This window comes from Coregonus lavaretus, assembly GCF_964263955.1.
Source record: "Coregonus lavaretus genome assembly, chromosome: 10".
In the NCBI taxonomy this organism is placed as follows: Eukaryota; Metazoa; Chordata; class Actinopteri; order Salmoniformes; family Salmonidae; genus Coregonus; species Coregonus lavaretus.
The window spans coordinates 62,051,502-62,067,543 of NC_139997.1; the positions used below are offsets into that span (position 1 = coordinate 62,051,502).

The following is a 16,042-nucleotide window of genomic DNA, read 5'->3' on the forward strand; positions in this document are numbered from 1 at the left end:
TGCGTGCATGCACATTTTACTATACTTGTGAGTACCAGAAGTCCTCAAGAATAGTAAACCAACTAAAATTCTGAGAAGTGAGGACATTTTGCCAGTTCTCATTTGTAAAAAGGCTATTTTAGGGTTAGAATTAGGGTTAGGGGTTAAAGGTTAGGGAAAATAGGGTTTTTAATTGGGAATCAATTGTTGGTCCCCAAAAAGTCCTCAGAAGTATAGTAAGACATAGCTGTGTGTGTTTGTGTAATGTTTGTGTGTTACCTTCCCCTCAGGTAGCACTATTGGTCATGATAACTGGGTATGTGTGGATGTCCAAAGTGTTTTTTTCTCAGGTTGGTTGTGTGTGTTCTCTCCTCTCTCTAGGTAGGTCATGATAACTGGGTGCGTGGTGTGTTGGTGCACCCTGGAGGCAGGTTCATAGTGAGCTGTGCTGATGATAAGACTCTGAGGATCTGGGACTACAAGAACAAGCGCTGCATGAAGACCCTGTGTGCCCACGAACACTTTGTTACCTCTCTAGGTAAGAGTGTGTGTGCATTCCCTTTAAAGATTGTAGTACTAGTCAAAACCACCTTTTTCAGGGTATGTAATCTCCAACACTTCTGCCAGTTCCACAGTTCTACCGCTAACCAATCCATCAGGGTTCGTATGGTCATAATAATTCTGGTTTTCCAGGCTTAGAAACGTTTGGGAAAATGATAAAATCCTAAAAGTTTAGGAAATGTAATGGAAATTAATTTAGTAATTTATGTTAATGTAATTTATTTAGGCCCAGTTTTTAAATGTTTTATCAATCAAATCAAATTCAACATATCAGCCAGGATCGGAATGACACTTTACCGCGTCTGTGTTTGCACGCATCACCTGCATGTGTGCGAGACAAGTGGGCCGTTGCTCATGTGAATCAAAATACAAATTTGAATCGCGAATAATTATTTTTGGAAAAACGATTTAGATGTAGCCTTTCTTTTGGATTATGTGGCTTCAAAACTTGTTTTGTAGATACTTCCAGTTGATTTGGCCATCCAGTGTATGGGACATTGCAACTCAATAGATACTAGTCAGCCTGCAAAGGAAACACTTCTAAGGTATATATGACTAAACTTGAAAACGTAAATTTCCTGAAGAAAATGTGTGGGCTCGCTTCACCTGAATAAAAATATTTGTAGCATACCATAGCCATTTGATGAATGAGCAAATTATTTCAAAAGGCATAACACGTATTTGGTTGTAATGTTGCAGTGCCTTCGGAAAGTATTCACCCGCTTTACTTTTTCCAGATTTTGTTGTTATAGCCTGAATTCAAAATTTATTAAATTGAGATTTTGTGTCATTGATCTACACACAATACTCATAATGTCAAAGTGAAATTTTGTTTGTAGAACATTTTAGAAATTAATAAAAAATGAAAAGCTGAAATGTCTTGAGTCAATAAGCATTCAACCCCTTTGTTATGGCAACTCTAAAGTTCAGGAGTAAAATGTGCTTAACAAGTTTTAACAACTCATTCCGTGTTCAATAATAGTGGTTAACATTAATTTTTTTATGACTGCCCCATCTCTGTACCCCACATATACAATTATCTGTAAGTCCCTCAATGGAGTAGTGAAGTTCAAGCACAGATTCAACCACCAAGGTCAGGGAGCTTTTTCAATGCCTTGCAAAAAAGTGCACTGATTGGTAGATGTGTAAAAATACAATAAAGCAGACGCTGAATATCCCTTTGAGCATGGTGAAGTTATTCATTAATTTGACCATGAGGCCAATGGTGATTTTAAAACAGTTACAGAGTTTAATGGTTGTGATATGAGAACTGAGGATGGATCAACGACATTGTAGTTACTCCACAATACTAACCTAAATGACAGAGTGAAAAGGAAGCCTGTGTACAGAATAAAAATATTCCAAAACATATATCATGTATGCAACAAGGCACGTAACCCTTTGACGCATACGATCACATAGTTTTGATCATGTGGTTCCTGCAGCGTACCATCACAAGTATGTGATTGGAACAGTAACAACAGAACGTATGATGCAACAAACGCGTCTAAACAGCATTGTTGTCTGAAAAGCATCTAAAAAATGTTTTGTACTGATGGGAAATAAAGGTCTTCACAACTTTATTCCTCAATTTCACCTTTTATTGTAAAATATCAATGCTAACTTCATCATCCAAACATAAACCAGTCTAAATAACAGGTTGCGCTGACAAAAAACAAAACATAAATTAGCAACCTAACATCTAGACTTCTTTACAATGTACCACATCTCTGGTGAGTACAAGGGAGAAATGTAATATTGTTTAGAAAAGAGATACATGTCAGCTAAGCTAACAGCAGCTCAATTCTTTATGATGGCAGCCATGTTTGTTTAAGTTTGATAAGCAAAAACTCCCTAATCCCAGAATGCCATTCACTATAAGACGCAAATAAACAAAGTCAAAGATGGCTGCGCCCATTGCCTTAAAAATATGAACTTAGTTTGGCCACTTTTCAGCATATTACAAATCTTCGATGTACGTGTTAGTGTGTACAAGAACCGGAGCACATGACTTGACAAGTCGTTTACCGTTTTTGATAAATCACAAAGCAAATAAAATGTTATCACTTCGCAGATCATCACACCAAATACAAGCCTACTGGAATGGTTTTGAACGGTCATCCAACTTGGAATTCCGACTCTGGCCTCTTTCTAGAGCTCCGACCTGAAGATCACTGACGTCATGACTTGACCTCTTATTTTTCTGAATTCCCAGTTATCTTAAAAGCACCATAAAACAGTTGAGTGAACTATCCCTTGTTGTAACATCTTTGGTCTGACAGACGCTTATGTGACAACCAGAATGCATTGTATGACGTCAATAAACATGGCGCCACACATAGCTGGTAAATATCTTAGCATTAGCTCATCATAATCTGTACAACCTTCAAAAAAGTATTTTACACACGTGTCCATTACAATCTATGCAAGAATCGGAGTGCATGATTTGTCACCAGTACACGAAAATATGAATTAAACAGTTAATACATTATGCTCCATACATATGGTATGCTACAGTAGAAACGACAACACGATATACCGAAAATAAGGCACTTACTTTGGTAGGAACGCACATGTCCAATTTGTAAGGAAAACAACAATGAAGACAATGTGGGCACCAGCCATAAAATGTGGCGGGGGAATAAGTTTTTGCAAGGCCTGTTCTGACTAGAGATGTGCAGTGTCTTCATACTTGATCTGAGGAATTACTGGGGAAGTGCTTTGGCTCTTGTTGAAGATAGAAGTTTGTCCGGCTCAGTAAAGCCTCAAACATAAATTGTCCTCAGTGAAATGGGCTACTTCTTATGTGAATTAATGAGGAGGTGGAACAGAACTCAATTCAAACTGTTAGTAAATAATATGACATTGACAAGTTGAAACTGCCTATAGATAATTAGCAGGCAGCTTGCCTTGGTTTGAGGGCAGCGCGGGTTATAACTGTCCTGTTGCGTAACAATCACATTTTGGAACAGTGAGTGCATTCCGACATCGCGCGCATAAAAAAACTCATGCTGGGGTGATCGTTAGAGATATTTGGAACTCACGGTTGAAAAGGTTAAGTAATACTGCAAAAAATGTGGCAAAGAAATTAACTTTTTGTCCTGAATACAAAGCGTTATGTTTGGGGCAAACACAACGCATCACTGAGTACCACTTCATATTTTCAAGCATGGTGGTGGCTGCATCATGTTGTGGGTATGCTTGTCATTGACAAGGACTAGGGAGTTTTTAGGTTAAAAATAAACTGAATAAAGGTAAGCACAGGCAAAATCCTTGAGGAAAACTTGGTTCAGTCTGCTTTCCAACAGACACTGTGAGACTAATTCACCTTTCAGGAGGACAATAACCTAAAACACAAGGCCAAAAATACACTGGAGTTGTTTACCAAGATGACATTGAATGTTCCTGAGTGGCCTAGTTAATGTTTTGACTTAAATCGGCTTGAAAATCTATGGCAAGACTCAAAGATGGCTGTCTAGCAAAGATCAACAATCAACTTGACAGAGCTTGAACAATAAAAAAAAAAAAGAATAATGGGCAAATACAATCCAGGTGTGCAAAGCTCTTAGAGACTTACCCCAAAAGACACAGCTGTAATCGCCACCAAAGGTGCTTCTACAGAGTAGTTATTGGGTTGGACAGTAACCACATTTTCATATCGTCATACCGTCCTTCTCTCATCCCGGGATTTACAGTATTACTGGCTTAGTCCAGAAGGGGGCTGCTAGCTAAATATGCTAATGAGCGCAATGAAAATAAACTAATTGCAAACAGGCAATTCAGCTCAAAATTATGCATATATAGGTAGTAGTTACCGAATGTCATTTTTGGTGAGTTTGGACATTTTACAAGCGAATGTGAGCGAGAAACATAGTTCATTTGCACAAAGTTTTTAAGCATTCTCTGGAGCAGCATGTCTACATGCTGTGTCTGTGTGGAGTCACAAAAGCTCTGCTTGGAGAAGAGGGCAGAGGGGAGGTGCAGACTGAGGCAGAGAGGAGAACTAACGCACTGGAAATGAAGATAGCAGTGACAGCTCTACAGATAACTCATCCAAAGCGCTTGGACTTCTCAAACATGGCAGAAAGCTAACACTATATGATGCCATGTCTCCTTATTAATTCAGCCACTTACTTAGCTAACTGGCAAGTTAAACCAAATACACAGCTAGACTCGCCTGCTCCCGCTTTCTCCCAATGTGTTATTTACAAACAAACATGTGAATGGCTCAACTGTAAGCTTCATAATGTAAAACGTAAAATGAAAAACACGATCTGCTTTATCTCATAATGTATTGCACAAGTTGACTGCAGGTATTTACTTGAAGTAGCTACAAATATTAAAATGTAAAAAAACGTATAAGAAATAGTTTTGACGGTATTAGAAAAACCATCCCGTGGCTATTTCCAAATACCCCGGTATACGGTATACTGCCGAAGCCTAGTGTGAATACTTATGTAAATGAGAGTGCATTTGGAAAGTATTCAGACCCCTTCCCTTTTTTCACATTTTGTTACGTTACAGCCTTAATCTAAAACAGATTAAATTAATTTTATTCCTCATCAATCTACTCACAATACCCCATAATGACAAAGCAAAAACAGGTTTTTAGATGTTTTGCAAATTTAAAAAATATTTTATAAAAAAAGATACCTTATTTACATAAGTATTCAGAACCTTTGCTACGAGACCCGAAGTTGAGCTCAGGTGCATCCTATTGCCATTAATCATCCTTCAGATGTTTCTACAACTTGATTGGAGTCCAACTGTGGTAAATTGAATTGATTGGACATGATTTGGAAAGGCACACATCTGTCTATATAAAATCCCACAGTTGACAGTGCATGTCAGAGCAAAACCAAGCCATGAGGTCGAAGGAATTGTCCGTAGAGCTCCGAGACAGGATTGTGTCGAGGTACAGATCTGGAGAAGGGTAGGAAAACAAATCTGCAGCATTGAAGGTCACCAAGAACATGGTGGCCTCCATCATTCTTAAATGGAAGAAGTTTGGAACCACCAAGACTCTTCCTAGAGTTGGCCGCCCGGCAAAACTGAGCAATCGGGGGAGAAGGGCCTTGGTCAGGGAGGTGACCAAGAACCCGATGGTCACTCTGACAGAGCTCCAGAGATCATCTGTGGAGATGGGAGAACCTTCCAGAAGGACAACCATCTCTGCAGCACTCCACCAATCAGGCCTTTATGGTAGAGTAGCCAGACGCAAGCCACTCCTCAGTAAAAGACACATGTAAGCCCGCTTGGAGTTTGCATAAAAAGGCACCTAAAGGACTCTCAGACCGTGAGAAACAAGATTCTCTAGTCTGATGAAACCAAGATTGAACTCTTTGGCCTGAATGCCAAGCATCACGTCTGGAGGAAACCTTGCACCAAGGTGAAGCATGGTGGTGGCAGCATCATGCTGTGGGGATGTTTTTCAGTGGCAGGGACTGGGAGACTAGTCAGGATCGAGGGAAAGATGAACAGAGCAATGTACAGAGAGATCCATGATGAAAACCTGCTACAGAGTGCCCAGAACCTCAGACTGGGGGCAAAGGTTCAGCTTCCAACAGCACAACGACCCTAAGCACACAGCCAAGACAACGCAGAAGTGGCTTTGGGACAAGTCTCTGAATGTCCTTGAGTGGACCAGACAGAGCCCGGACTTGAACCCGATCTAACATCTCTGGAGAGACCTGAAAATAGCTGTGCAGCGACACTCTCCATCCAACCTGATAAAGCTTGAGAGGATCTGCAGAGAAGAAAGGGAGAAACTCCCCAAATACAGGTGTGCCAAGCTTGTAGTGTCATACCTAGGAAGACTCAACGCTGTAATCGCTGCCAAAGGTGCTTTAACAGAGTACTGAGTAAAGGGTCTGAATATTTATTTTATAAAAAAATATATGCATTTGCAAAAAATTCTAAAAACCTGTTTTTGCTTTGTGATTATGGGAGTATTTTGTGTAGATTGAGGGGGTGGAAAAAGTGAAGTCGTCTGAATACTTTGAATACTGAATGCACTGTATTTCATTTTCAATGAATGTGCAAAAATGTCTAAACATGTTTTCACTTTGTCATTATGTGTAGATGGGTGTGTAGATGTGTGAAATAATATACTAATATAATAGTGAATACATCAAAACTATGAAATAACACACATGGAATCATGTAGTAACAAAAAAGTGTTGATTATTCAAATAGCCACCCTTTGCCTTGCACACTTGTAGCATTCTCTCAACCAGCTACACCTGGAATGCTTTTCCATTAGTCTTGAAGGAGTTCCCACATATGCTGAGCACTTGTTGGCTGCTTTTCCTTCACTCTGCGGTCCGACTCATTACATTTACATTTTAGTCATTTAGCAGACGCTCTACAGTTAGTGAGCGCATACATTGTTTATTTTTTTATTTTTTTCATACTGGCCCCCCGTGGGAATCGAACCCACCACCCTGGCGTTGCAAATGCCATGCTCTACCAACTGAGCTACATCCCTGCCGGCCATTCCCTCCCCTACCCTGGACGACTTGTGCGCCGCCCCATGGGTCTCCCGGTCGCGGCCGGCTACGACAGAGCCTGGATTCGAACCAGGATCTCTAGTGGCACAGCTAGCACTGCGATGCAGTGCCTTAGACCAGTGCCTTAGACCACTGCGCCACTCGGGAGACTCATCCCAAACCATCTCAATTTGGTTGAGGTCGGGTTATTGTGGAGGCCAGGTCATCTGCTGCAGCACTCCATCACTCTCCTTCTTGGTCAAATAGCCCTTACACAGCCTGGAGGTGTGTTGGGTCATTGTCCTGTTGAAAAACAAATTATAGTCCCACTACGCCCAAACCAGATGGGATGGTGTATCGCTGCAGAATGCTGTGGTTGCCATGCTGGTTAAGTGTGCCTTGAATTCTAAATAAATCACAGACAGTGGCACCAGCAAAGCACCACCACACCATAACACCACCTCCATGCTTTACGGTTGGAAATACACATGCAGAAATCATCCGTTCACCCACACCGCGTCTCACAAAGACACGGCGGTTGGAACCAAAAATCTCCAATTTGGACTCCAGACCAAAGGACAAATTTCCACTGGTCTAATGTCCATTGCTCGTGTTTCTTGGTCCAAGCAAGTCTCGTCTTATTATTGTTGTCCTTTAGTAGTGGTTTCTTTGCAGCAATTTGACCATGAAGGCCTGATTCACACAGTCTGCTCTGAACAGTTGATGTTGAGATGTGTCGGTTATTTGAACGCTGAAGCATTTATTTGGGCTGCAATTTCTGAGGTTGGTAACTCTAATGAACTTGAAATGAAATGAAATGAAATGAAATCCTCTGCAGCAGATGTAATTCTGGGTCTTCCATTCCTGTGGCGGTCCTCATGAGCCAGTTTTATCATAGCACCTGATGGTTTTTGCGACTGCACTTGAAGTAACTTTCAAAGTTCTTGACATTTTCCGGATTGACTGACCTTCATGTCTTAAAGTAATGATGTATTGTCATTTCTCTTTGCTAATTTGAGCTGTTCTTGACATAACACAACTGATTGGCTCAAACGCATTAAGAAGGAAATAAATTCCACAAATTAACTTTTAAGAAGGCACACCTGTTAATTGAAATGCATTCCAGGTGACTACCTCATGAAGTTTGTTGAGAGAATGCCAAGAGTGTGCAAAACTGTCATCAAGGCAAAGGGTGGCTATTTGAAGAATCTCAAATATTAAAAATATTTTGATTTATTTAACACTTTTTTGGTTACTACATGACATAGTTTTGATGTCTTCACTATTATTCTACAATGTAGAAAATAGTGAAAATAAAGAAAAAACCTTGAATGAGAAGGTGTTCTAAAACTTTTGACCGGTAGTGTATATACTGAACAAAACAATATGCAACAATTTCAAATATTTTACTGAGTTAGAGTTCATATAAGGAAAACAGTCAATTGAAATACATTCATTAGGCCCTAATCAATGGATTTCACATGACTGGGCCAGGCCTGCGAGTGCATAGGCCCACCCACTTGGGATCCAGGCCTAGCCAATCAGAATGCGTTTTTCCCCACAAAAGGGCTTTATTACAGACCTAAATGCTTTTTCGGAAATAATATTTAATCAGCTGTCTGGGTGGCTGGTCCCCGATGACCCCGCAGGTGAAGAAGCCGGATGTGAAAGTCCCGGGCTGGCGTGGTTACACGTGGTCTACAGTTGTGATGCCGGTTGGACGTACTACCAAATTCTCTAAAACAACGTTGGAGGCGGTTTATGGTAGCGAAATGAACATTCAATTCTCTGGCAACAGCTCTGGTGGACATTCCTGCAGTCAGCATGCCAATTGCACGCTCCCTCAAAATTGAGACATCTGTGGTGTTGTGTTGTGTGACAACTGCACATTTAAGAGTGGCTTTTTATTGTCCCCAGAATAAGGTGCACCTGTGTAATGATTGTTGTTTAATCAGCTTATTGATATGCCACACCTGTCAGGTGGATGGATTATCTTAACAATGGTGAAATGTTCACTAACATTGTAAACAAATTTGTGCACAAAATGTTAGAGAATTTTTTTTTCTGCATATGGAATATTTCTGGGATCTTTTATTTCTGCTCATGAAACACTTTACATGTACAGTGGGGGGGGGGGGGAGTATTTAGTCAGCCACCAATTGTGCAAGTTCTCCCACTTAAAAAGATGAGAGAGGCCTGTAATTTTCATCATAGGTACACGTCAACTATGACAGACAAATTGAGAAAATAAAATCCAGAAAATCACATTGTAGGATTTTTTATGAATTTATTTGCAAATTATGGTGGAAAATAAATAATTGGTGGCTGACTAAATACTTTTTTCCCCCACTGTATGTATTTTTGTTCAGTATATTTTATAAACGTTTAATTCATGCTGTAACACAAAAAATGTTGTGGAATAAGTCTAGGGTTATGAATACTTCCTGAAGGCACTGTATACATCAAGGGTGGTCAATTATCTTCCTGGAGAGCTAATAGGTGTGCAGGCTTTTATTCCAGTCTGTATTTGTATCTCTCTCTCTAGATATGCACCGGACTGCTCCCTACGTGGTGACAGGCAGCGTTGATCAGACAGTCAAAGTGTGGGAGTGTCGCTGAGTCTGCCTGCTACCTCCCTCTCCTCATCTTCCTCTCTACCCTCCAACCACAGCCCTGTAACCCCCACCCCAACCTCCTGCTCTACTCTCCCAAAAGCAGCCCTAGTGCTCCCCCAAATAGCAGCCTCTCCTACCCTAATCTTCTCTATCCCCCCAAAAGCAGCCCTATACCCCCTCCTACCCACTATCCTACCCTTTCTCTCTGACCCTCACCTAAGCCCAACCTCTTGCACTCTATACCATTGTTACCCAGGCTCTCCCCCTCTGCCCTTCATCCCCCGGCCCTGTTTAAAATAAATATTGTCCTTTTATGTAAATTATTCTGGATGTAGGGTACGCTTAATAAATGTTACACACTCACACATTCTCTCTCACACACACACTAAAAGAAAAAAGAAGTATTCCTTGAATGGTGAATTCCCCCAAAAATGTGTGTACTGTAAATGTGTCTAAATTTGCATACCATTGTCATGACGTGGGGGGCGAAGGGTATATGGTTCCTGTGTCCTTCCCCAGTGGATGCTGGGTAATTGTGACAGTGCACGTAAACCAATCACGTCTGTTCTTTAAGGGTTTGGTTTTATTTCGTTTTTTGCCACCACTGTTATTCTGATGCTACCTGAGAGAGATCGGGAAGAAGAAGAGTGTGAAAGAACAAAGAGAGAATTGTGACAGAGGATAATATGGGGAGGAGGAGTAGAATAAGAGATAACCGATAAAGTATGGTCTGTGTGTGTGCATTTGGGTGCGTACTGTATGTGTGTAAGGCGGTAGAGAATAGAGGGGTGACTTTCTATTTCTCTCTATATACTCCCTCTCTCTGACTGGCTTCTAGTAGATACTCACAAGGATCTTAAAGATCCCTATACTGCAAAGAACACACACACACACACGAACAGACTTTCCCACTCTCTCTCTTTCACACACACTTAGATCAAGGAAGACGCATAGATGAGCAGACTCTTATATTTGTGTTACACACACCACACACACAAAACCTCTGCTGCGGTGTGTCCCTAGAGTGCCCAGTCCCACTCATTCTCTGCTGTCTCTGCCTTGTTAACCCTCTTGTGGTCTCCCTCACCAAGGGATTTCCTTCTGCTTTCTGTGCTCTCACTGCTCTCTCTCACACACACATGCACATAAGCACAGTAAAATTGTGTACCAATATATCTGTATGCGATTGTTTGCAACATAAAATACATCTGTAAATATAACATTGGCCTTGTCATGTGTGCTTTTTTTATCAAGAGGTATGCACATTTTGCACAGCCTGGGTACGCCAAACTACGCAAGCGGTGAAGGTGGAGTTTGCCATTGTAATCGAGTACTGTAGAGCCTGGAGGCTGAGATGTCATCACTAACTAAAACAAAAGATAAGGAAAAATTGTTAGCTCAATAAAGCAAGAATTGTTTCTCAGCACCATGCAACTTCCATTTGCCTCTTTTGCAAATGGCTGTGGAAATGTTTGATGTAGGTCTCTAAGCGCTTATATCGCAATATCTACTAAGCTAACATGTGGAATTGTTTCAGGGTGGTCATAAAATGTATCATATAGCCATTTCATTTTTAATTTTAGGACCTCTGTAGGTATAAAAAAAATATATAAAAATATTATTTGATTATACATTGAATTTGGCCTTTACTGCTAAAGCCCATAGAAAAACATTGAATAATACATTTCTACATGGCAAGACAGACAGCCAAAAAGTTCAGATGACTGCCATAAAGCTTTTTGGATGTCAGAGCAAAACACCCGACACTGGCGTGTTCGTGAGAGTCTCATCTTTCAATGGCGGTGATGTATTGGTTTGTAGCTCAAAATATTCGGAGTTTACAGACGATTTCGTGAGTATTTTCTTGTCTGGATCCTCTCATGTAGAAAAAGACCTCTTTAACAAGCCACATATTATGGAATAGGCGCAGGCTTTATATCAGCGGAAAGAGTAAATTGAGTTGCAGCCACTACAAGAAAATGTAAGTCTAGCATAAACACACGGGGAGCTATTCAATATTCAGAATGTTGTCACTGTGAAACGAGGCAGCGTCAATCGACTTTCAATGATCAGAAGGTAGTTTGTCTCCACCACCATAGCTGCGGGAAGTAGGGGTGCTGCAACACACCCTGAAAAAACTATTTTTTATTTTTATTTTTTAGTGCACTGTGACTTTATTAGTCCTTTATTAGCAGACCTATATAGCCATCTGTAGAGCAAGCAAAAAAATGTAACCCCGATTTTCTGCCTGACTGTGGTGCTCAAACAAATTTGTTAGGATTTTATTGTGATCACAACGAAACTACTTATTTTGCTCAAATAGAGATATAATTAAATTGATTCTTCAAAGGGTTCTCCTGTGGGGACAGCTGAAGAACCCTTTTAGGTTCTAGATAACACCTTTTTTTCTAAGAGTGTGTAGAATTGTAAATAAATTGTTTATTTGAAAAGATGGGCCTGGCATGAAAAATACATAAAAGGGAAAGGATCAACAAACACAGAGGCTGATTCTCTTTCTGCACATCTCTTTATTTGCAATGCTGGCTGCCATGGTTAACACATGCAGGACATTGAATGCTACCTGAACTGACTCAGGAATGTAACAAAAGTAGACTTACACAGCGAGGTCAAACAGGTGTGTGTTTTAGTCAGATTTTCCAGTGCCCACAGCAACACTATTGATTATTCTCTACCCCCAGTGCATGTGGTGTACTATGGTCTTAGCCATGCTCTCACTAACTCCCAACTTTTCTCTGTCTCCCCTTCTGGATGGCCTGAGGCTCTAGGACCACAACTGAGGATTCCCTGGCCTTACACTTGGACGTGCCTGGCCCAATCCCACCTGGCCCCCAACTAACTGCTACCTGCCTTTTGCTGCCTCCACTGGTTTTTTTTCCCCCTCAAGTAACTGAAACCCTGTCCCTGAACCTGATTTAGCTTTGAGCCTCTTTGCAGATGTCTTCAATACGATTGTGGATCATCATGCTCCCTTCAAAACATTAAGGGTTAAAGGTAGATCGAATGACTGGTCCACTCCGGAACTATCAGAAATCATTCATAAACTAGATGATGCTTGGGTCAAGGCAAGGAACACCGGCTTAGGCCCGGACTGGCAAGCTTTTAAGCAATTGAGGAATCATCGTTTAAAACAAATCAGAAAGGTTAAATCTGTTTATTATGTATCCTCTCTTTCAGATTGTAATGGGAACCCGGATAAATTCTGGAAAACTGTTAAATCCCTGAAGGGTTCTACTTCCTCCTCTCTGCCACAACAAATTAATTCAGAAACTGGCCTCATTACAGAAGAAAATGCCATCATTGTTGCATTTAATCATTTTATTTCAGCGGGCTATCTCTTTGAAATAATTTCTAAGCCTATTTGCAATGACATTGGCTAGATGCTGACAGGGGAAACTTGCTGAATGATCAGAGAAATGATAGTCAAAGCTTTTCTTTTAGGCTATTTACAAAATAAGTCCTGGAGCTTTGCTAGCAATAGACAACAAGAACTCCACAGGGGCCGACCAATCAACTTAGATGGAAAATTACTATAGCGGACAATATTGCCACTCATATTTTCAATTGAAGCCTACTAGAAAGTGTGTGCCCCCAGGCCTGGAGGGAAGCAAAAGCAATTCCGCAACCTAAAAATAGTAAAGCCCCCCTTTACTGGCTCAAGTAGCCAACCAATTAGCCTGTTACCAACCCTTCGTAAACTTTTGGAAAAAATGGTGTTTGACCAGATACAATGCTATTTTACAGTAAACAAATTGACAACATACTTTCAGCATGCTTATAGGGAAGGACATTCAACAAGCACAGCACTTACACAAATGACTGTTTTGGGGGCTGTTTTGTTAAGTCTTTTCAATGCAGCAAACCAAAATAAATCTAACTTTGCAAGATTGAGTTTGTGATTTTGTTGTAGGCTTAGCCAGAGCGCAACGGAGTAGAATTCAATTTGCGGGCGTAGCCCACAAGCGTCTTTCAATCACCTGCAAGTGAATGCGCTTTTCAAATCAGATCAGAGCCGTTCATGTGCATATTTGTTGATATTCTTTGCTAGTTATCGACTTATTAGCCCAGTTATAGATAAGTATATGCAGTGGTGTAAAGTACTTACAGTTGAAGTCGGAAGTTTACATACACTTAGGTTGGAGTAATTAAAACTCATTTTTCAACCACTCCACAAATTCCTTGTTAACAAACTATAGTTTTGGCAAGTCGGTTAGGACATCTACTTTGTGCATGACACAAGTAATTTTTCCAACAATTGTTTACAGACAGATTATTTCACTTATAATTCACTGTATCACAATTCCAGTGGGTCAGAAGTTTACATACACTAAGTTGACAGTGCCTTTAAACAGCTTGGAAAATTCCAGAAAATTATGTCATTGCTTTAGAAGCTTCTGATACGCTAATTGAAATCATTTGAGTCAATTGGAGGTGTACCTGTGGATGTATTTTAAGGCCTACCTTCAAACTCAGTGCCTCTTTGCTTGACATCATGGGAAAATCAAAAGAAATCAGCCAAGACCTCAGAAAATTGTAGACCTCCACAAGTCTGGTTCATCCTTGGGAGCAATTTCCAAACGCCTAAATGTACCACGTTCATCTGTACAAACAATAGTACGCAAATATAAACAACATGGACCACGCAGCCGTCATACCGCTCAGGAAGGAGACGCGTTCTGTCTCCTAGACAGAACTGGGAACTGTGAACTTGGAAATGTGCGAAAAGTGCAAATCAATCCCAGAACAACAGCAAAGGACCTTGTGAAGATGCTGGAGGAAAGAGGTATAAAAGTATCTATATCCACAGTAAAACGAGTCCTATATCGACATAACCTGAAAGGCCGCTCAGCAAGGAAGAAGCCACTGCTCCAAAAACACCATAAAAAAGCCAGAATACGGTTTGCAACTGCACATAGGGACAAAGATCGTACTTTTTGGAGAAATGTCCTCTGGTCTGATGAAAAAAAAATTTGAACTGTTTGGCCATAATGACCATCGTTATGTTTGGAGGAAAAAGGCGGACGCTTGCAAGCCGAAGAACACCATCCCAACCGTGAAGCACGAGGGTGGCAGCATCATGCTGTGGGGGGTGCTTTGCTGCAGGAGGGACTGGTGCACTTCACAAAATAGATGGCATCATGAGGAAGGAAAATTATGTGGATATATTGAAGCATTATCTCAAGACATCAGTCAGGAAGTTAAAGCTTGGTCGCAAATAGGTCTTCCAAATGGACAATGACTCCAAGCATACTTCCAAAATTGTGGCAAAATGGCTTAAGGACAACAAAGTCAAGGTATAGGAGTGGCCATCACAAAGCCCTGACCTCAATCCTATAGAAAATGTGTGGGCAGAACTGAAAAAGCGTGTGTGAGCAAGGAGGCCTACAAACCTGACTCAGTTACACCAGGTCTGTCAGGAGGAATGGGCCAAAATTCACCTAACTTATTGTGGGAGGCTTGTGGAAGGCTACCCAAAACGTTTGACCCAAGTTAAACAATTTAAAGGCAATGCTACCAAATACTAATTGAATGTATGTAAACTTCTGACCCACTGGGAATGTGATGAAATAAATAAAAGCTGAAATAAATAATTCTCTATACTATTATTCTGACATTTCACATTCTTAAAATAAAGTGGTCATACTAACTGACCTAAGACAGGGAATTTTTACTAGGATTAAATGTCAGGAATTGTGAAAAACTGAGTTTAAATGTATTTGGCTAAGGTGTATGTAAACTTCAGAATTCAACTGTATGTGCTAATTGTAGGGGTGGCAAAGGGGCTGGGGATCAGAAATGTCCAGTGCGAGAGAAGCAGGTTGAGGTTTCCAGGGTAAGAGTAGTGAAGAAGTTGTCATATGCTGAGGCAGTGAAGAGAGTAGAGGAAGAGGGGTCAAGAGTAGTAGATTTGTACCAGTACAGCGGGATAGGCCAGCAAGTGATATATGTTTCAGTAAGATTGGATTTGTAGCGTTTATATTAATGGTTATTAATTGTACTGCAGGGATAGAACATAAGTCGAAGAAAATTGAGGTTGTGGTGGCAGCTGCAGAGAGATATTTGGGTGTGCGAGACTTGACATCAGAAGAGTTACAGGGAGTGTTAAGTGGTGATGTCCCATCATTTCAGGTTGAGGGCATGAGGTAGGAATGAATATATTTAAATAGTGGGGTAGGGTGGTGTTAATTATTAATAATAATTTGAATTTGTGAGTGTAGTGTTAGATGGTAGGGTATTTCTTTGTTTTATTTTATTTGTCAAGCAAAATATAAGGGAGTTCTACTCCAGTCTAGTAGGTGGCGGTAATGCAACAAATTGGATGCCAACCGCCGTTAAACCTCTTTGAAGAAGAAGGAGAAGAAGAAGGAGAAGGAGAAGGAG

The 16,042-nt window shown here is 40.7% G+C and overlaps 1 protein-coding gene across 3 annotated transcripts in view; it reads left to right on the top strand.

Moving 5' to 3' along the window:
• LOC311135955 (lissencephaly-1 homolog B-like) overlaps positions 1-10,865 on the top strand; it is a 31,832-nt gene extending 20,967 nt beyond the window's left edge. For 2 of the 3 annotated variants that reach the window (XM_084169999.1, XM_084170000.1), the window contains exons 10-11: positions 361-517; positions 9,574-10,865. In XM_084169999.1, coding sequence (XP_084026125.1) covers positions 361-517; positions 9,574-9,647 — 231 coding nt within the window. In that variant the 3' untranslated portion in view covers positions 9,648-10,865. Of the gene's footprint in view, positions 1-360; positions 518-2,614; positions 4,051-9,573 lie in introns of those variants that run through there. The other variant, XM_084169998.1, reaches the window with a different exon arrangement.
• The last annotated feature ends 5,177 nt before the right edge of the window (positions 10,866-16,042 follow it).